This window comes from Limulus polyphemus, unplaced genomic scaffold (genome assembly GCF_000517525.1).
Source record: "Limulus polyphemus unplaced genomic scaffold, Limulus_polyphemus-2.1.2 Scaffold708, whole genome shotgun sequence".
In the NCBI taxonomy this organism is placed as follows: Eukaryota; Metazoa; Arthropoda; class Merostomata; order Xiphosura; family Limulidae; genus Limulus; species Limulus polyphemus.
Window position 1 is genome coordinate 308,441 of NW_013666318.1, and position 22,147 is coordinate 330,587.

The following is a 22,147-nucleotide window of genomic DNA, read 5'->3' on the forward strand; positions in this document are numbered from 1 at the left end:
GGATAGTAGTATAATCACACTACACGAACCTAGGTAATGTGGATAGTAGTATTTTACAATTATTTTGTCATACATTTTTACCCTTTATTTTGTCTCTTCCTTTCTCTTTCATTTGCTTATTGTTCTTTTTCGGTTTCGATTAACATAAGAACAAAGTTATTTTCCCAATCATCAAAAGGTAAATATTAGGTCTAAATACGAAATCTAGTCATTATATATAAAATGTAAATTCTTACAGTCGTTCATCATATTGAATTTCCTGAATACGTTCTTCACTACTTCCGTTGACATGTATACAAACATATGTAAATCTAAAATATATAAGAGTATTTTAGTGTCGATAGTGTCGATTTTTTACTTATGTAATCCCTTACGAGTAACTCAATATAAGATTTTTTGATTGATGCTGTAAAAATCTCTGTTGAGATTTACTGTTCATTGTTTTGTGCTTCCAGCCTTTAATAGAGTCTGAACAGACGAATTTATTTAGATTATTCCGAAATTTTTTCAATACTGTCTTAAGCACAGATTACACAGGAAATTTCATAAGCAATGGTTGTAGCGTTTGTTAGTTCAATAACAGGATAGAAAAGCACGATAGAATGAAATATGGCTTTTACTGATATATTGATCGATAAATATCTGTGATAAGTTCACAGAAAAAATAGCTTAAAAGCGCTATACAAAACTGTCAAAATATAACGCGTATATAAACACTGTTGTCCGAGAGTTAAAGAACAAATCGTTAATGCTCAACAGTCTATTCCTTAATCTTTGGACATTAATGTATATATGACTGTGCGTGTTTGTTAATTTGTCGGTTCCTATTTATTTTCGTAAGCAGCCCGTCAGTATTTCACGTCAAAAGTTTTAAGTTATTGGTGTGGTTGTGGCAAATATTTATCAGCTTTCACCGTTATAGATCTAACAAAAAATTACTTTTACTAAGAACGTGTCCATGAAGTGATAAAGAACAAACACTAATAAGATATCAACTCTGATAAGAGCCTTAGCACCAAGGAACTGTGGTATTGGTTGTCATGGAAATTGAAGATTTGCAAAATAATGTACAGCTCTATAGAGAAAAATAAAATAAAATTTTAAGTAGTTTTGCTTTGTTGTTGTACTGTAACATATACACGCATCATATTACTGAATGTTGTACAATTTATATATATATATATGTGTGTATACAGTCGGTAAACGGATAGACATCACTAATAAATATGTATAACGATAGCTTTATTTCGTATTGGGTTAACGATACTGTTATGTAAAAATATAATGTAAATACTGAGTGATTGAAGGTATACCATGGTGATACGAACATGACTTAAGGTATACCATGGTGATACGAACATGACTTAAGGTATACCATGGTGGTACGAACATGACTTAAGGTATACCATGGTGATACGAACATGACTTAAGGTATACCATGGTGATACGAACATGGCTTAAGGTATACCATGGTGATACGAACATGACTTAAGGTATACCATGGTGGTACGAACATGACTTAAGGTATACCATGGTGATACGAACATGACTTAAGGTATACCATGGTGATACGAACATGACTTAAGGTATACCATGGTGATACGAACATGACTTAAGGTATACCATGGTGGTACGAACATGACTTAAGGTATACCATGTTGGTTCACGATGTTTCCATCACTCTCACAGATGGTGTTCTCATTCCCATAAACCAAATTGGAAAACAGGTTTTAAGAACTAAAAATAAGAAACAAAATTAGACTCCCCAAACTGTTTGTTATACAAATAAAAACAAACTTTGAGAAACCAACTTAGAAACATGTTTCAAAAAACGAAAATAACAATAAATTTCAAAAACCCAGACTGATAAGAATTTTTAGAAATGAAAAAGAAATTCTGTGGCTGTACTCTCGTATCCAGTTGCTGGTAAATGCTGAATCAAATTTCAAAGATTTTGTTCGAGTGAAAAATATATGTACGATTCTGAGACACCTGGCTAACTGTTGTCATCAAGCCAGGTTTCAGAATGTAAAATAAATAACTATTTTAGGTGGATAGCAGACTAATAATGAAAAAATATTCAATTCAATGAACACTGCTATTCAAAGTTAGTTAATAAAACAAAATTCGGTTAGAAAACACCAATTAATTCATTTTCACTACACGAAAATTATTGAACTATCGCGATATCCTTTTATACCTCCCTTGTCGCCTAGCAGTATGTCTGCGGATTTACCACGCTAGAAACCGGGTTTCGATACCCGTAATAGGCAGAGCACAGATAGCCCATTTTGTAGCTTTGTGCTTAACTCTAAACAAACAATATCATTTTACCAGCAAATATTAAATAATACTTTAAGTTAGCAAATATTGCTAGATTTACCCCAAAGCTTATATTCTCATTCCCAAAAATTAGACAAAATTAAGTCGGCCTAGGGGCTACTAATATGTCAGAAATAACTCAAACTTTATACTCTAAATTCCAACTAAAAGAAGTAACAAACAATCGTAAAAGCTCTCTACTCCATTCATGCTGATATCTCACGAGCAAATATTAACAACATAAAAGGTAATAGATAATTATGAGTTAATTTATATCACAAGATAATACTCTCCTACGTAGTAAACTGTACTAACCAAATCTCGAAATAATAGTTCTTTAATTTCTACTCCGGGTTGGTAATATCACATCAAATAGTCCATCAAAGTCGTGTTACAAAAAATATATAAATATGTAGTTAAAATTTGATAATCTCACACCCAGCTAACAGTCCAATCGAAGTCATGTTACAAAACACTGATAGATATTTAATTAGTACAATTTGATAATCTCACACCCAGCTAACAGTCCAATCGAAGTCATGTTACAAAACACTGATAGATATTTAATTAGTACAATTTGTTATTCTCACACCCAGCTAACAGTCCAATTAAAGTCATGTTACAAAACACTGATAGATATTTAATTAGTACAATTTGTTATTCTCACACCCAGCTAACAGTCCAATTAAAGTCAGTTGAGTACTGACTCTAGTCTTTTGTTCTAATATTTAGTTATTTACATAAGTAGGAATGTACAAACATTTCTTAAAGGTCTATTCTATTTGAACATTGTTAAACCTAGTTTATAACAAAATACAAATTGCTATGAACACAGTACTGTTTTAAACAAAGACACTTACCGCTCTCCGAGAATGCATGGTTGTGAATGTCCTTTAACGCTTGTAGTTTAACACTTCTTCTCAGTTTAACAACAAGTTAGCAAAGCGCTTCTCCAGTATACCCAGATGACGATGAAATGATGGAGTCAGCTCCAAGATCGGTGTCCACTAGGTTGAATTCTGGGAAAGACCGTTTTCAGGCTTAAAGACAGTAGTAAGAACGGAGTTATTGTTGCAATTAAGGCAAAAGCAGGTTCAAATTCTTTTTTTTTATTTTATGATAATGCCTTTAAGGAAGAAAAGATTCCACGCAATTTGATTTGTTCGCTTGAATGTATCTCAGAGCTTTGCTTGATGAGCATTGGACGATAATAAACGGAAAAGGCAACTTCTGGTCTGTTGTATTTAAGTAAACAAACTTTACTGAAGATTAATCAAATATAAGCATTTATCGGAAGACAGATGTATTGAAGTAATTTATGCTCTCTAGCCCTTTATGCGCTTATGCTATAATAAATAACTATTAGGGTAAATCTTTCTGAAGATTCTGGAAAATCTCGGAGTCTGTTTGATGAAACAGCTAGTACCCGAGAGCATACATCATCATTGTTCTTCAAATGATGTGTATCTTTATTACTTTGGTAAAGAATTACCTAGCACTATTTTCGAGGATGACCTAGCACTATTTCTAAATTACAGTGAGAGAAATTAAATCGGTTCGACTTTCTTTAAATACTAATATTTCTAGACTTCTTCTTGCTAGTAGAACTCGAGATGTCTGTGAAATCGGCAGCTAGTGTAATTCTGAAACGATTCGGCTCGTGCATACTCTGCTCTGCTCTGCACTGCGCTGCACTCTGCAAGCGTCGACGTTCATGAACGGAGGAGCACGCGCAATGATGCTAGACTGGATGAAGGCTCTATATTGAATGGAAAACATGAATGAGGAGCCACAACACACAAACAGAAAATACGTCGATAGATATTCACAGAGGAGAGAAAGTAAACGAGAAAACATAATAATTTGAGATGTAATTTATAAATGCATAAAGCTAGTAAGTTATAGGTGCACTTGTGAAATAGTTTGAAATATGTCATAATATGTGTAATAAGCATTAAAACATGGTTTAAATTTGGAAAACTACAATTTTATTGCCTTGTTGGCGTATATCGGCAATTCATTAAGCACAATATTACTCAGAAATCTACAAATTCAGAATATGGGATAGTTATAATACAATATCACACAGGATTTTGAGGATTTCTTGGATGGTCCAGATCACTCAGTGGACAGTGGTATTTTGTTATGTAGATGTCGGCTAACTGGAAACGTGAGCTGTTTCCTGCGAAGCTGAAGGCAAGTCGAATGGCTGAGAGTAACATGTAATGAAAACTTCAAACTCTATCATTTACTCTGAATAAAGTTCTAAAGTATTTAGGCAATGTGAATGTGCTGTTTTGATAATTCGTTTTGAAAGTAACTTATTCGTTTGTAATTTGTAAATAACTGTGGAACATCGTCTTGACATGGAATTTTGTAATGAGTAGAAAACGGACGAATCAAGGAAACTATGGTTAATATTGTTGAAGTATAAAGGTCAAGGGAGAGGGTCTGAGTTAGTGATTAAGTTAGTATAAAGCAACGCAGTGGTAATGTACCAAACTTACACGGACTCAAACTCTTATTGTATATTACGTTAATTGCGCTTTGAATTACGTGTTTTATCGTTGGAATGTGTTTAGAAGTGTTTATCATACTAGTCAATATGTATAAAAATTGGTGGCAGTCTGTCAAGAACGAGTACACGCCACCTACGTAGATAAATAATGCTCTATCATTAAAGTCCTAATCTAATTTAAAATATAGCCAAATGCAATGATTAAAGTAATTTAGATGCTTTAGTGTATTTCAGTTTAAAATTAAGATTTGATATGTATATAAAATATTTCGATTTAAAGAACAGTAAAAATGGAGAAGTTATAAGTAAATTCATAGAAAAAGAAGTATTTGGTTTAAAGAGGTTTCAAAGTTGCCGTTTGTACTACGTACAAGTTGTTACATAACTTTTCCTGAACTTAAGTAAGTAAATTATGTTCTATTACTTTCAATGTCAATTTCATTATAAGTACCAGTTAAAATGTTTATTATATTTAATTTTTAATATATATTTATATCATTATTATTGTTATGAGAATTATTTCAGAGTGCTAGCTTAGCTATGGATTTATGACTAAATTAAATATCCTAAGCTAACCAAACCACATTTGATGTTATTGGGATTAAGACCAAGAATGTTGTCAACAGCCAAAAGATCCAACTGATGAATCAATGTTTTCTAATAGTTTTAAATTGTGTTTTGTGACTTTCGTACATCTAGTTACAATGGTATATTAATTTATCTATATTCATCAATAGTCTACATTTTAGTTCTGATCTGTGTTGGTACCTTACCTTGACCAGAAGTCGATGGTGATAAGTGATTTTGCAGAATTTTTACATTCCTGAGATGGTAACACCAAATCTACTATAAAAGTCGCAAGAGGCAACTTTTATTATTTCATGCTTTGTCTTATTGAGTAACTTACACTTCTAAATAATATAATCAACCATTGGAATATTAGGTTATAAATCGTTTGATTCCATCTCAGCGACTAAAATGAAAGTATAAAATAAATTGGATATAATCCCTAGTGGTTGGTGAAAAAAACTGCCAATGAAAATTCATATATATCATGAAGAGTTTTTAATGATGTATATAACGTTTTATTCTGTATGTAATCTACTCTGTTGACAAGTAAAAGCTAGACCGCCACGGTAAACTAGCATCAATATCATAAAATGAAGCAACGTAATATCGAGAAATAGCTGCTTGGTTCCGCTGCAGGCTAATGATTCTTTACTCAGCGTTCGGTCACAAAATTAATGTTTTCATTATCATCACAAGTTCTAACAATCAGTTGCATAGTTTATTTTCTTATAAACACTGCTTACATAAACATATTTACTGTTATACAACATAATCATATGTTTATTTCTTAAAGATCATGTTTCATTAGTTTGGTTTCTTATTAACACTGCTTACATAAACATATTTACTGTTATACAACATAACCATATGTTCATTTCTTAAAATTCATGTTTCATTAGTTTGGTTTCTTATTAACACTGCTTACATAAACATATTTACTGTTATACAACATAACCATATGTTCATTTCTTAAAATTCATGTTTCATTAGTTTGGTTTCTTATTAACACTGCTTACATAAACATATTTACTGTTATACAACATAACCATATGTTCATGTTTCATTAGTTTGGTTTCTTATAAACACTGCTTACATAGACATATTTACTGTTATACAACATAACCATATGTTCATGTTTCATTAGTTTGATTTCTTATAAACACTGCTAACATAAGCATATTTACTGTTATACAACATAACCATATGTTCATGTTTCATTTTGGTTTCTCGAATTTGAATTTTGTTTTTGTTTATATTTTTTAAAAATTGTTTTCTTTATTTATATTTATTAAACTTATTTTAAATTTGATTTCTTGAATTATTTTTTTATTTCAATCTCTTAAAACCTGTTTTTTAATTTGGTTTGTCGGATTTTATTTATCATTTTAATATACTAAATTCCCTTTTTCAATTTCAGTTCTCGAATTTCGTTCTATTTCACGTTGGTTTTATTTAAGTTTCACTTTTTAAAATCTTTTGTCGTTGTCGTTGTTGCTATTCTTTTTAACAAATGTGCCTGACTTTTAAGACGGTACCCTTCTTCAGAAGGAAATAAAAACTAATTATTAGTTCATTTCTTATTATTCAGTGAAATTTATTATAATAATATACTTTGTATAATTAATACTTGAAACTGTCGGTAGTTGGCGAAACTCGATAATTACAGAATTGAGTAAAACAGAGACAGTGTTTGTAAAACGATATTTTTATTTAACCTGAAAATGTAGAAGTTTTGTTCCAGTGAGACATTATAATTTACAATATGACAACAACGAATAATATTGTCTTTCGACGATTTGAGATTCTTCCGATTCGGAAAAAACACATTTTTTTTTTGAAAGAAAGAATCACTTGACGTACACGATAAATAATGTATCGCATTACTGTCATAATGAAACATGTGAGATACGTGCAAGAAAAATCAGGTAGCTACCATACATATGCTTGTTGCCGAACCAAGACTTGACGTTAATGTGGATGAGGCTTTGCCATCATTCGATATAGAGAGAGAGCTAACCGGAAGTTAGGCCCCAGTCTGATAGCGTGATGGGCAAGATTTCTTGCTCCACAGTTGAACATTGCATCGTTAGAAGTAAAAGACGATCTACTCAACGTGTCAAAGATAATACAGAGATAGTCTCTGCAGAAATTATTGACTTTCCACATCGTACGTTGATTAAAGAAATATGTATACTTTAGTCTGCTACAAAATAGAACATAGAGTTGAATTGTTTAGTAAACGCTTAGCTGAGCCAAACCATCACGTTGATAGAAATATAAAATATGACATATTTTTATACTTTTATCGCTAATGGAAACCTTTAGATATGCCATTGAATTTTGTTTACTGGAATCGAGCTGATAAGAAAGTAATAATAAACCTGGAGCATCGCAGTATCTGTAATAGTCCTTTAAGATCCAAAAAATGTGAACAAAACTTACGATAAGCTTGTGTTTAAATTCCGGAAACCGTATTTTCAATATTTGTTAGGTTATCTTTGTTAAATAGTTTATGTGCTCATGTGAATATGGACACAAGAATTCAAAATGTCTGATAAAAGCACAAATGAACGAATAGTAATAGCTGCGCTAATTGAGCAATATGAGTGATTCAGTAGCAGCCGTACTAAACAGTTAACTTGCCTAGGAAGAGTAGGAACTAAAAATACACAGACAAATCTAATCACGATGAAAATCAGTAGTAGCTTTACTAAACAGTTAACTTGCCTAGGAAGAGTAGGAACTAAAAATACACAGACAAATCTGATCACGATGAAAATCAGTAGTAGCTTTACTAAACAGTTAACTTGCCTAGGAAGAGTAGGAACTAAAAATACACAGACAAATCTGATCACGATGAAAATCAGTAGTAGCTTTACTAAACAGTTAAATTACTTAGGAAGTGTAGGATGTAAAAATACACAGACAAATCTGATCACGATGAAAATCAGTAGTAGCTTTACTAAACAGTTAAATTACTTAGGAAGTGTAGGATGTAAAAATAGACAGACAAATCTGATCACGGTGAAAATCTGCAGCAGATCCACTAAAACAATCAACAATCAACAGTCATAGCTAGTAACGATGAGAATCAACAACTGTACTAAAATCAGCCACCTTCTTAAAAGTGAAAAGAAAAGAACATATATGATCTGACAAAGCTATGACAAATATAGAACAATCAGGGGTTATTTAAAACAGTTAACTTAGTTACATAGCTGGGGTGGAGAAGTAGCAGCAGCTATTCAAAACGCTTAAATTAGCTAAACAATGTAATAAAGCTGAATAAAACATTTAACTGAATTAGGTAACTAGGAAAGGTGGGAAGTAACACGACATTTTGAGATAGTTATTGTAGCTATATAACATTGGTGGAAAGAAGAAATAAGAACAACTCTTTATAACAGCTAACTTAATTAGAAATAATAGGGAAGCTAGAGCTATTGAAAACAGCTAACTTAATTAGAAATAATAGGGAAGCTAGAGCTATTGAAAACAGCTAACTTAATTAGAAATAATAGGGAAGCTACAGAACTATTGAAAACAGCTAACTTAGTTATCTAGCAAAGAGGCAGAAATAAGAGCAGCTATTTAACACAGTAAAAATAGCTAGGAAAGTGAGGGAAGCAGCAGGGACTATTAGTTAACATAGCTAGGAGGGAGAGGGAAGCAACAGGAACTATCAGTTAACATAGCTAGGAGAGGGAGGGAAGCAACAGAGACTATCAGTTAACTTAGCTAGGAGGGGAAGAAAGCAACAAGGAAAATCAGTTCAATTGGCAAGGATGGAGAAACAGAGACTCTCAGTTAACCTAGCTAGGAGGGGAAGGGAAAGTTAAAGGGGTTATCTAAAAGAGTTAACCTAGCTAGGAGGGAAGAGAAAAGTTGCAGGGGCTATCTAAAAAACTTAACAAGCTAGGAGAGGACAGGAAAGTTACAGGGGGGGGGGTATTTAAAACGGTTACCCTAGTAAGGAGGGAAGACGAAACTTACAGGGGCTATCTACTATAACTACTAACTTACGTATAACTACTAACTTAGGTATGACTACTAACTTCGGTATAACTACTAACTTAGGCATACATACTAACTTAGGTATAACTATTAACTTAGGCATAGCTATTAACTTAGGTATAACTACTAACTTAGGTATAACTACTAACTTATGCATAGCTACTAAGTTATGCTTTGTAACCACGCCCTCCTCCTTCGCCTACCCATAATGAAATGACGTCAGGAAGTCAAAATAGGAACGAAAGACGTCTAGAGGAAATAACAAAAAGCAGGTGGTAGAGATATAAATAATGCCTATAAACATATAATGCCTCACCATGGGTGAGCATTCTTCACAGATTCTTCTTCCTTTGGGACTACTCCTCACCTCCTCTTTTGGCCGATATTCGAAGTCACTGCAAAGTTGATTAAATGATTTGGATATATTTGCCAAGAAGACAGATATAAAGTTAAACATGATAATAATGTAGAAGCACAACTGAAGCTCAAACACTATGGCATGAAATATGTAAAACATATAAGGAAGATGAAGAAATGATTGTTGAATATTCAGTAAAGCAGAAAAGAAAAGCCTGGATATCAGACGAAACGTGGATAGTATTGTACAATGGAAGATATAAAAACAATATATGAAGACAATAAATAGAGTCTCTTCTCTATTACGATATTAGTAGATTAAGAACTGGAAGCTGCTTAATGAAGTTAAAAGACTAGCAAGAAGGTATAAATGAAAATATCATGAAAAACTCGCTGCCAAAGCCGATCATAAAATTACTAAATGGAATGGTCTGGATGTTAGGGAAACTTATCCACTTACCCAAGAGGTCACTGAGAATGGAAGATCGATGAAGAATTTAGCAGAATGGTCTGGATGTTAGGGAAACTTATCCACTTACCCAAGAGGTCACTGAGAATGGAAGATCGATGAAGAATTTAGCAGAATGGTCTGGAAATTTGGAAAACTTATCAATTTACCTAAGAGATCACTGGCAATGGAAGGTCGATGAAGAATTTACCAGAATGGTCTGTATGTTAGGGAAACTTATCAATTTACCCAAGAGATCACTGGCAATGGAAGGTCGATGAAGAATTTACCAGAATGGTCTGTATGTTAGGGAAACTTATCCACTTACCCAAGAGATCACTGGCAATGGAAGATCGATGAAGAATTTACCAGTTATAGATCGTAATGGAGTAAAAAAAACAGGCTAGGTAGAAATTATGTTGAAATGGAAGGAACAATACAAAGAGGTTATGAATTGGAAACGAGCAACCCTTGGACAGACCTTCACCTCCTTTAATAAAAGTGTTTATACTAAGTAATTAGTTGTATTACTTCTGGAAATTAGCATTCAAACTATTTTATAGTATGAAAATTTTAAATATATCTCAAAAGTTAAGATCACGGTATACATATATATATTGACGTGACTTGCATCAAAGCATATGATATTTTGTCTCCTAATAGAAACGTTTGTTTTTTGTTTGTTTTGCATTTATGTTAGAAATTTTAAATTTATTCATTCCCCTAACAATACAAAAATAATACAAATTATGAATCAAAATAAGAATCAGTACAAATTTATCAATCAAGATAACAACAGTACAAATTTATCAAACAATATAAAAAACAGTACAGATTTATCAATCAATATGAAAAACATTACAAATTTTTCAATCAATATCGAAAATGGTACAAATTTATCAATCAATATAAAACACAGTACAATTTTATCAACCAATATAAAAAAAGCACAAATTTATCAATCGATGAAGAATTTACCAGAATGGTCTGGATGTTAGGGAAACTTATCCACTTACCCAAGAGATCACTGGCAATGGAAGATCGATGAAGAATTTACCAGTTATAGATCGTAATGGAGTAAAAAAAAAAACAGGCTAGGTAGAAACTATGTTGAAATGGAAGGAACAATACAAAGAGGTTATGAATTGGAAACGGGCAACCCTTGGACAGACCTTCACCTCCAAATGAGCTGAATATAGACTTAAATGAATTTTACATTAAATAAATAAAAATAGCAATTAGAGCTGGTTAGGTTGCAACTTAAATGCTTAAACAGATATGATTATACACTAACAGTCTTGATGAAATTGTTTAATAAACATGGAAGACTGGGGTGATACATGATTATTGGAAACGTGGAATTGTTATAAAAACACCAATCAAAGGTGACTTAGTAGAATTCGAAAACTGGAGAGGAACCATCTTCACATCTACTTTTGCTAAAGTTTTCAGTATTGTTCTTCTAAAACAATATAAAAAAGAATTGGATAACAAAGTGTGAGAAAAACAGCAGTTTTCAGATGCAGAAGTGGATGTAAAGACCAAATATTTGTACTGAGGCACATCATACAGCAAAATGTTGAATTTTGAAGACCTCTTGTAATAGTTTTCGTGAACCTTGACAAAGCTTTCGACAGCATCATCAAGGAGGGGCTTTGGAAAATACTATGATATTATAGTCTTCCTCAAAAGTACATTAATCTAACTAGAGCTTTATACGTTGGAACTAAATGTCAATTGTTTGTTAGTGGCAAGTAAGCAATTAAATGAAAACCTAGTGGAACTCGAAGAAAAGATAAACAAAGATCAATTATTCTGTACGGATTTCAAAATTAGTACAGCAATAAAAGTGTGTATGTGGCATATTTGTTAAATTTGAAAACTGATTTCTAAGAATAATCCTTGAAGATGGACCTGTAGTTCGTGGACTCTGTTTACTCTGGATTGATGACATTATGAAGAAGGGTAGAATAGATATAATGGATCGGACATAATTACTAGAGATACTTAAGAAAGAATCATCAAGTAAGCAGTTAAATGGAAACCTAGTGGAACTCGAAGAAAAGATAAACAAAGATCAATATGAATTGGTACTCTGAGAAGGGAAATGGAGATCGGAGGGACTTTGTCGAGTATGTGACGTATACGACCTTAATAATAAAGTATACACTTAGCTAGGAGAGATAAGGAAGCTATAGGGTTTATTCAAGACAGTGAATTTAGCTAGGAGGTGTAAAGGGGTTATTTGAAAAAGGTAACGTAGGTGTTTAACAGGGAAGGGAAAGTAACAATTAAAGAACATTTAATGAAGATAGGAGACCTCGGTAAGCTATAGTGACCAGTTAAAACAATTAAATTAACTAGGAAGAGTAGCAAGACACAAGAATTATTTAAACATTTAACATACCTATATAGCAGGGGAGAAGAAATAGGAGCAACTATTAAAATTAATTGACTTAGCTAGGAGGGATAGGAAAGCTACAGGGGATATTTAAAATAGTAAATTTAGGTAGGAGACGTAGAGTAGCTATACGGGCTATTTAAAACAGTTAACTTAGCCAGAAGCATTGTTATATAGCAAAACAGGTGAATTAAGAAGAGCTGTTTAGAACAGTAAACTTAGGTAGGAGACGTGGAGTAGCTACAGGGGCTATTTAAAAAGTTAAATTAAATAGGACGGTATACTTAAAGCACGGTATACTTAAAACAGTTAATGTAGCAACGTAGCGTAGGTGGAAGAAATAGGAGCAGACATTTAAAACATCTGACGTAGCTATTAGGTGTAGGCCAGTTAAAGGGGTATATAGAACAGTTAACTTAGCTAGAATGGATGGGGTAAGTACAGTGGTTTTTAAAGACATATTAAAGTTACGGTGGCTGTTTCCTGTTTCTTAATTTGTCCAAAAAATAAATGTAATTCTCAAAAAGAAATATAATGAAAACCGCGTCTGTCACACTTCTCCATCGATCTTCAATTAGGATTTCAATCACAATGGTGGACTGTTAACTTTACGTCTTGAATAACGTATTACCATAGAAGTTTACTTCTTTTGCATAAAATTGTCAAAAATAGACTCCTTACACTCGTAAACTTTGAAATGGCACCTGAACCTCCTACAAATGAACTTCGATTTTGACTCATTATAAGATGTAGATTTGTTTAAGTATAACAAAGTTCATACAGTTTTTATAAGCTCCTCGAAGGTGCCAACGGTTTGCTCTTTAGTTGAAAAAAAAATCAGATACAAAATGTAAAGAGTACTAAGCCTAGCGTTCAACAAACAAAACAGAACCTTTTATAAATATCCTCAACTTTCCAAAGGTTATCATAAAAGATAAAACTTTAGAAATACTTTTCACCTTTAATAAAAGTATTTATACTAAGTAATTAGTTGTATTACTTCTGGAAATTAGCATTCAAACTATTTTATAGTATGAAAATTTTAAATATATCTCAAAAGTTAAGATCACGGTATACATATATATATTGACGTGACTTGCATCAAAGCATATGATATTTTGTCTCCTAATAGAAACGTTTGTTTTTGTTTGTTTTGCATTTATGTTAGAAATTTTAAATTTATTCATTCCCCTAACTGGCGCCTTTAATATTCACAAATTAACATATAATTTGTTTCAGTTCTTATGCTTATAATAAAGTAACCTGTGCACATGTTTGGGCTATGTGGAAATCTAAGCCCTAACAATCTAATCTAACCTCACAAAGAGGTCACTTATCTAGAAACTGTTTCTGTCTTTTAGGTGTTAATTTAATAAACATCTTAGATTTCAAGCTTTGAGTTAACCACATGATCAGTCTATCAGTAGGAGTTCTGAACAAAACATAAAATATATTAAAGATGTCCAGCTCTGAGTTAACCACATGCTCAGGTGATTATTAGGAGATACTCTGATATTATTTGTCTAAGAATCAATCTCTTTATAGCAGTAAATGAGTCAGAGCTTGAGGATGATTTTTTCTTTGTTTGTTTTAAATGCGAAGATGCTTAACGGGCTACCTGCATTGTGCTCTCCATTCGCAACAAGTCCAGATCTTCAGCTTTTAAAAGCTCTAATTTTAGCGTTGAGCTACCGTGAGACCGAGGACACCTTAATTAAAGAATAGACCTTAATTTATATAAATGTGCTTAAGAATATAAGATATGATGGGAATATAATGTAAAGCACACTGCTAGGAACGCTCTTAAACATGATACGCATCTTATAAATTGGTTAAATAACTTTTTGTGAACTTAGAGAACAACAGTTTAGTACTATCTTTTGTGCTGTTATGACAACATATAGTTGAAATAGCTTGACAAAAAATATCCATTTCTTCGGAACAATATACTCAATTAACGCTATGAATTAAAATTTCACCTAATATCTGAGATTCTCTGGAATTTGCAGAGTGTGCTTTTGTATTTTTCTCGTTGATAAAATATCGTATCTTATTTTGATCTTATAAAAGAATTATTCATCATATTCGACTTGATTCAATTGAAACTAATTTTTCGAGACTAAAGAACGAAAAATTAAACACTTTTAGACGTTTTTGCAAAATACTTTACTTTCCTCTTATTACCTAGTGCAATTGGCCTTCAGATGTTTATGTAACAGTCAACAGAACGTTAGGCCCAGAAAAGCCAGGTGGTTAGGGCGCTCGATTCGCAATCTGGGGTCGCGGGTTCGAATCCCGTCCCATCAAAAATGTTCGTCCTTTCAGCCGTGGGAGCGTTATAATGTGACGGTGAATCCCATTATTCGTTGGTAAAAGAGTAATCGAAGAGTTGGCGGTGGGTGATGATGACTAGCTGCCTCCCATCTAGTCTTTCACTGCTAAATTAGGGACAGCTAGAGCAGATGGTTCTCGTGTAGCTTTGCGTGATATTCAAACCACAACATTATAATATTAACACGGTATATAATTTAATAGTATGCAGCAGCCATTAAAACATCGTTATATTATGATGTATTAGCAGCCAAAAGAACATAATTATGTTAACGCGTTGCGTGATTTGATGATGTACAATAACGACCAATTGAAGATCATCATATTAACGTTTTGCGTAATTTTCTAGTGTATAACAATCAATCGAATATTATCATATTAAAGTATTGTTTTATTTGCTAGAGTTATGTCTCACTTTTAATTGTGTTAATTTGTATTTTGGGACATGTTTTTTACATGTCCAGCTTCTTTTGTTACTTTAATAAATTTCGAATTCTAAAATTAGTCAACATTTAAAGAAAAGCCCTTCCGAGGTTCAGTGTTAAATTTGAGTTTATAATACTAAAAATCAGGGTTCGACACATGTGGCAGGCACAGTACATATTTGTAACTTTGCCCTTAAACACAAAACTAACAAATAGAACAATTTTTCAGAAAATAAAGATATTCGTACACATATTTTCATTTCTCTAAAATGAAATTCCGCTCTCTTTGTAAACGAAAAGCGGTGATGTTACCTTTTTATTTATTTCACTTTATTTTGGATCAAACAATACGATATATGTATGTAGTAATTCTGATTATAGCCTAAAAAAGTTGGTCGAAACTGCGTCCTTTATATTGTCAAACTGAAACTAACAAGCTATATAGCTAATATAAATAAATTCCTCTTATACGTTCTCCATTTTGTTTTTAACGTTACATTGTAGTGTGATATGAATTAAATTATATTTAATACAGATGGCTGATTGATGTATAGTCATTTGATCAGGAATGAATGACGAGGTTTGAGTAAAAACTGTTTGAATGTAATTTTCATGTACATCCACATACCTCACAGCAGCTTCTTCAACATCCGTAATCGACATGTAATTCCACAAATACTTTGTGAACCAATATTACATCAAGGGTACTCCAACTCTGGTGAATAATAATGTGGTATTGAAAAGATTAGCATGGAGTGTTTTTATTTCAACGTTTTCTTATCTAAATGAATGAATCAATACATTCCACGGTTCTTCCTTTATGAATATATGAATAAGTCATATTTCACAAAGACATTCGAAGAGAAGATTTCAATTCAAGGAAAATTGAGTAAAATTCTTAAGCTCTTTTTAATCTTGAATAAAGGTATATTGATGTTTAATTCATAGCCTTCCAATAAGATTACGTAATTTTTAGGATTATACAATTAGTTCCACTCATCTTACGTACAGTTTTGTTTGTATTTTGAGATGTAAATAACATGTGGTCTTTGTCTTTGAGTCGGAATTCTTGTTACATCCAAAGCTGTATGTTTTAATCTATAATTTCCAGTTTAGTAGGGACTCTTTCTTTGGTATAGACAAACTCAAAAGTAACAAAACTTTATGGCAGAGCAATCATAACTGGTTTATTCGTTTCATATCAAACTGTTATTTTATTCCTTCTTCTATATTGAGCCCCCCAGTGGCATAGCGGTATGTCTGCGGACTTACAACGCTAGAAACCGGGTTTCGATACCCGTGGTGGGCAGAGCACAGATAGCCCTTGTGTAGCTTTGTGTATAATTAAAAACAAACAAACAATCTTCTCTCTTGGAAGTAGCCGTGGAGTTGTCACTAACCGGGTGCTCTACCACTAATCGACGGTTCTAACTTAGTGATCTCTGATCTTATGTGTTGCATAAGGTGTCATCATAAGGTGTTGAAAATACCGATATCCTAACATACCCAAAGTTTCAATAGTCGAAAAAACATGAATTGAAAGAAATGTTTTATTTCTAAAAGAACTGATGTATAATTATGAAAAACTTTAGTTTCTAAATAAAACAGCTAGAAAAACTTTACATTTGTTTGAACAAAAACTAAATATTAACACATTTCTTCTTCTTCTGTGAATTAATGTAAGAGAATAGGGGTTTTTCACGTGAATCCTATAACGAAGACGATTATTCGTTCATAGATAAAATAAATGTCGCATAAATAATGTTTAAAAATCAAGTAAAGGATAATAATCTTCAATTATGAATTAACTTGTAAACAAAAATCCCTTCTATCTGTGGAAAAAGATTTAATAGTGAACTACTAACTCCTAAATAAACATTTAAAATATTGAAGTCCAAAATTTATGTTACCGTTAGCTTTTGTCAGCACAAATAATAACCACTGATCTTATTATGACGAGTCGTAGAGCGCAGCTTTGGATAGTGTTAGCTTTTGTCAGCACAAATAGTGAACATAGCTCTTATTATGACGAGCCGTAGAGTGCAGCTTTGACTAGTGTTAGCTCTTGTCAGCACAAATAGTGAACATAGCTCTTATTATGGCGAGCCGTAGAGTACAGTTTTGACTAGTGTTAGCTCTTGTCAGCACAAATAGTAAACAATGCCCTGATTATGAAGAGCTGTATAGTACATCTCTGAGTGGTGTTAGCTCTTATTATGACGAACTGTGGTGTGCAGTTTTGACTAGTATTAACTATTGTCAGCGATGCTCTTCCTTCCTATGACCAGTTGAGTGCCATTGTTACTTCTAATCATTAGTCAATAGTTATTGATGCAACTACAACTATCAGCTAAGGGCTGAAGTATTAACCAATAAGAGCTATTATAATCACATCTACCCAGCATTGTCCTTACCTAGTTTTAACCTGCACCAGTTGCTCTCAGAATATACTAGTGAACCAGTGACGCTCTAAGCATGACTAGTTGACACAAAGTTTTCATTTTACACAATGATCTCTTTATGCCTAGAAAAATAGCACATTTTCAACAATGACAACTCCTGTTAACTCAATGGAAAAGAAGGGCAACATCATTTAAGAGAGTTATATGTGCCCTGATAGTCGTTTAATAAGTACTACAAACAAACTATTATAACCCAGTGAAACCTATCATTGTTTTTATAATAATGCAAGGGGTCAAAGTTAGTTTGTTTCATATTTTCAATTACAAATCATACTTAAATTTCCAATGACTAGTTTTACACATATGTGTTTAGTGAAACATTTTGTATTCTTTTGGGTTTGTTTCGAATATAATTTTCAATTTAATAGGATAATAAATGTATATATATATTCATTAAGACTTTAAGCTAAAATTTATGAAACTCATCATTTGCTTTTCTCTAACTGTTACCTTGGTTTAAATTGGCTTTGTTTAACACCAGTTACTGTAAGGTACTTATTGTTGCCTTGATTTATATTATCTTTGGTTACCACCAGTTACTGTTAGGTTTTTATTGTCGCCTTGGTATACATTGTCTTTGATTGGAACCAGTTACTGTAAGGGTTTTATTTTTGCCTTGGTTTAAATTGGCTTTGGTTAACACCAGTTACTGTAAAGTTTTTATTGTTGCTTTGGTTTACATTGTCTTTGGTTAACACCAGTTACTGTAAGGTACTTATTGTTGCCTTGATTTATATTATCTTTGGTTACCACCAGTTACTGTTAGGTTTTTATTGTCGCCTTGGTATACATTGTCTTTGATTGGAACCAGTTACTGTAAGGGTTTTATTTTTGCCATGGTTTACCTTGTCTTTGATTGACAACAACTACTGTAAGGTTTTATTGTTGTCTTGATGTTCATTGTCTTTGGTTAACATCCACTTAGTCTAAAGTTTTTATTGTTGCTTTGATTTACATTGTCTTTTGTTATTGTAAGGTTTTTATTGTTGCATTGGTTTACCTTGTCTTTGATTGGAACCAGTTACTGTAAGGGTTTTATTTTTGCCTTGGTTTACTTTGTCTTTGATTGGCACCATTTGCTGTAAGGATTTTATTTTTGCCTTGGTCTTCATTGCCTTTGGTTAACATCACTTACTATAAGGTTTTTATTGTTGCCTTAATTTACATTGTCTTTAGTTACTGTTAAGTTTTTATTGTTGCCTTGGTCTACATTGTCTTTGGTTATTATAAGATTTTTATTGTTGCACTTAATTTACCTTGTCTTTGATTGGCACCAGTTACTATAAGGGTTTTATTGTTGCCTTGGTTTGCATTAGGTTTGGTTAGCATCAGTTGCCGTAAGGTTTTTATTATTGCCTTGGTCTACATTGTCTTTGATTAGCACAAGCTACTATAAGGTTTTTATTGGTGCCTTGATTTACATTGCTTTGTTTAACACCATTTACTGTAAGGTATATGTTGTTGTTTTGAGTTACATTGTATTTGGTTACTGTACGGTTTCTATTTTTGTCTTGGTTTACACTGTCTTTGGTTGGTACCAGTTACTGCAAGGTTTTATCGTTGCCTTGGTTTACATTGTCTTTGGTTGGCACCAGTTACAGTAAAGTTTTTATTGTTTCCTTGGTTTACAGTGTCTTTGTTTGACACCAGTTACTGTAAGGTACTTATTGTTGCCTTGGTTTATATTACCTTTGGTTAACACCAGTTACTGTAATACTTTTATTGTTGCTCTGGTTTACATTGTCTTTGGTTAGTACTAGTTACTGTAAGGTTTTTATACGTGAACTCAACGTTAAGGGAGTAAAAACTCAAATAGAACCACGTATATTGATGGTGCCACGACTCAAGTGCAACCACTTTTTTGGTGGTACCTCGATTCAAGTAGAACCAAATATACTGACGCATTGTATATGTTGAAATTTAAACTGTAACAATATTAGCATCATTGATCGACTGTATATCATATTGTTAACTAGTCTCTTCTTAGACAAAATGTTAAGCCCTTTATCTCACTAGAACCTCCAACCATTTCTCTTTCAAATGTAACGAATGGATAGATGGAAGAATAGTTGATGGATCAAACTTATGCGTCATGTATTCATTTGCTTTGATATAATCAACCCCCTCCTTGTCGTATAAAAAGTCATTGGTTCAGAAAAGTTGACGAAAAAGATACATATACACGTCATCTCCTAGATTTTCCTTTAAAAATGCCCCCCCAGTGGCACAGCAGTATATCTGCGGATTTACAACGCAAGAAACCGGGTTTCGATACCCGTGGTGGGTAGAGCACAAATAGACCATTGTGTAGCTTTGTGCATAATTACACACACACGTATATTTTTTATGAAGTACGTCAATTACATCTCTTGAAACAAAGCCTTTTATGACAATGGCTTTCAATAGTTTCCTTTTTTCAGACTCATTATATCTATCCACTCCCCTTTCTTCGTTTAACAATTCCCCATGATGCTAAGCCATCACCATCTAAAACAGCCATCAAAGCGTTTAACGCAACATTAAGGGAATCTGTGAAAAACCCTTCTGAGAAGATTAGCAGCAGTAGCACGTATATCAAAGGCATGTTAATACTTAGGAAAAACAAATGCTTTTAATGCTAGGTGAAATGACTGTCAGCAACAACTGGAGGAGTTTACGGAACTTAGCCCCAACGCAGTAACAGTATTATTATGGAACATCGACTTTTCTCCTATTCCCTCACGTGGAAGGTGTATTACCTTTCTGTCTAATAATCTAACCTTCCTTAAGTTTTGTTTTGTCTGTCTTTAACAAAGTAATAATAATAACCTTATTGTAATTAAAGAATGTAGTGTTTAAAAATATAATACGTCTAATAGTAATTAAAGAATGCAGTGTTTAAAAATGCAATAGGTCTAATATTAAATAAGGAATGCAGTGTTAAAAAATGTAATAGGTCTAACAGTAATTACAGAATGTAGTGTTTAAAAATGTAATAGGTCTAATAGTAATTGAATAATGCAGTGTTTAAAAATGTAAGAGGTCTAACAGTAATTACAGAGTGTAGTGTTTGAAAATGTAATATGTCAAATAGTAATTAACGAATGTGTGTTTAAAAATGTAATAGGTCTAATAGTAATTAAGGAATGTAGTATTTGGAAATTGTCATGATATAAAAGACTGTTTGGGTTAAATATTAGTAATTAATTTATATTTATGAGTGAATACTTTATTATTTTTAAGTTTTGTTATAATAAGAATTAAACGCAGACGATTGTATAACGTTTTGTTAATAACTAATTGGTGTCGAGAATATAGAAAGTGGCCAGACGACTATGTAACAAAGATATAAATAGCGTGAGACTAGCGGGAAGCAGCAGACAGAGAACAATAGACAGATAATAGCAAAAGAGATTATAGCTATGTGAAGTTAAGTACCGTAGATGTGATAGGCCTAACGACTGACATAGGCCTAACGTTAAATATGTTAGAGTGAAACTAACAGTATAAAAAAAATAAGAAGGGTAATTTTATTCCATCAAAGTGGGGTTCTAAAGTAACTGAACCAGCCTGGGTACACTTTGACAAAAGGAACAGAGGCTCTTCAGAAGAAAGAAGACCAAACGAATTACGGTAACTTGCGCCACAACTGTAAGTGAATCACACACAGAATACTAGTACAATAGTAATATAGAGAAGATAATTCAACTTGTCAACTGAAATTCTAAAGTAATTGAATATGCCTAAGTGGAGTTTTGACAACAAGAAGAAAACTATATGCATAAACAGTGTTTATGATATGCCTGTAATCTCTATAGTGTGAAGAATTTGTTGTATATACGTTTAACTTGTTTCGAATATATATATATGTATATATATATACATTATTTGAAAACAAGTAAAGTGTGTGCTGTTTATTCATAGTTGAATTTATCCCTAACAAGTCACAGACACCTACTGTAGAAGAATCCTAAGCCCAACAACAACTTAGTGTTACGACAGCAGAAGTCACGCGACGCTGGGAGAATGCGCGCTGGAGTTTCTGTGGTGTGACAGGACATTTTACAAGGTTATGGGGACCAGTGTAGGTAACTATTGAGCTCATGAACATAAAGGACAGACACAAAGTATACTTGGCTGACATTGAAGACCCATGCATATTAGGGTTGGACTACTTACTACTAAGGAAGTGTGTAGTTAACTTTGATAAAATGACGTTTGGGAACAACAAAGGCCAAATTCCGGTAAGTGCTAAAGAGAGGTTGAACTAACCAGGTGTCATCAAGTTCAAGTCAAAGTGACTGAAGGAGTTGATGATGG

The 22,147-nt window shown here is 32.7% G+C and overlaps 1 protein-coding gene across 4 annotated transcripts in view; it reads right to left on the reverse strand.

Moving 5' to 3' along the window:
- LOC106460099 (alpha-catulin-like) overlaps positions 1-22,147 on the reverse strand; it is a 155,866-nt gene that overhangs the window by 130,666 nt on the left and 3,053 nt on the right. For 2 of the 4 annotated variants that reach the window (XM_022386725.1, XM_022386722.1), the window contains exon 1: positions 3,183-4,058. In XM_022386725.1, the coding sequence (XP_022242433.1) occupies positions 3,183-3,200 (18 nt within the window). In that variant the 5' untranslated portion in view covers positions 3,201-4,058. Of the gene's footprint in view, positions 1-3,182; positions 4,059-9,740; positions 9,820-22,147 lie in introns of those variants that run through there. The other 2 variants (XM_022386724.1, XM_022386723.1) reach the window with 2 other exon arrangements.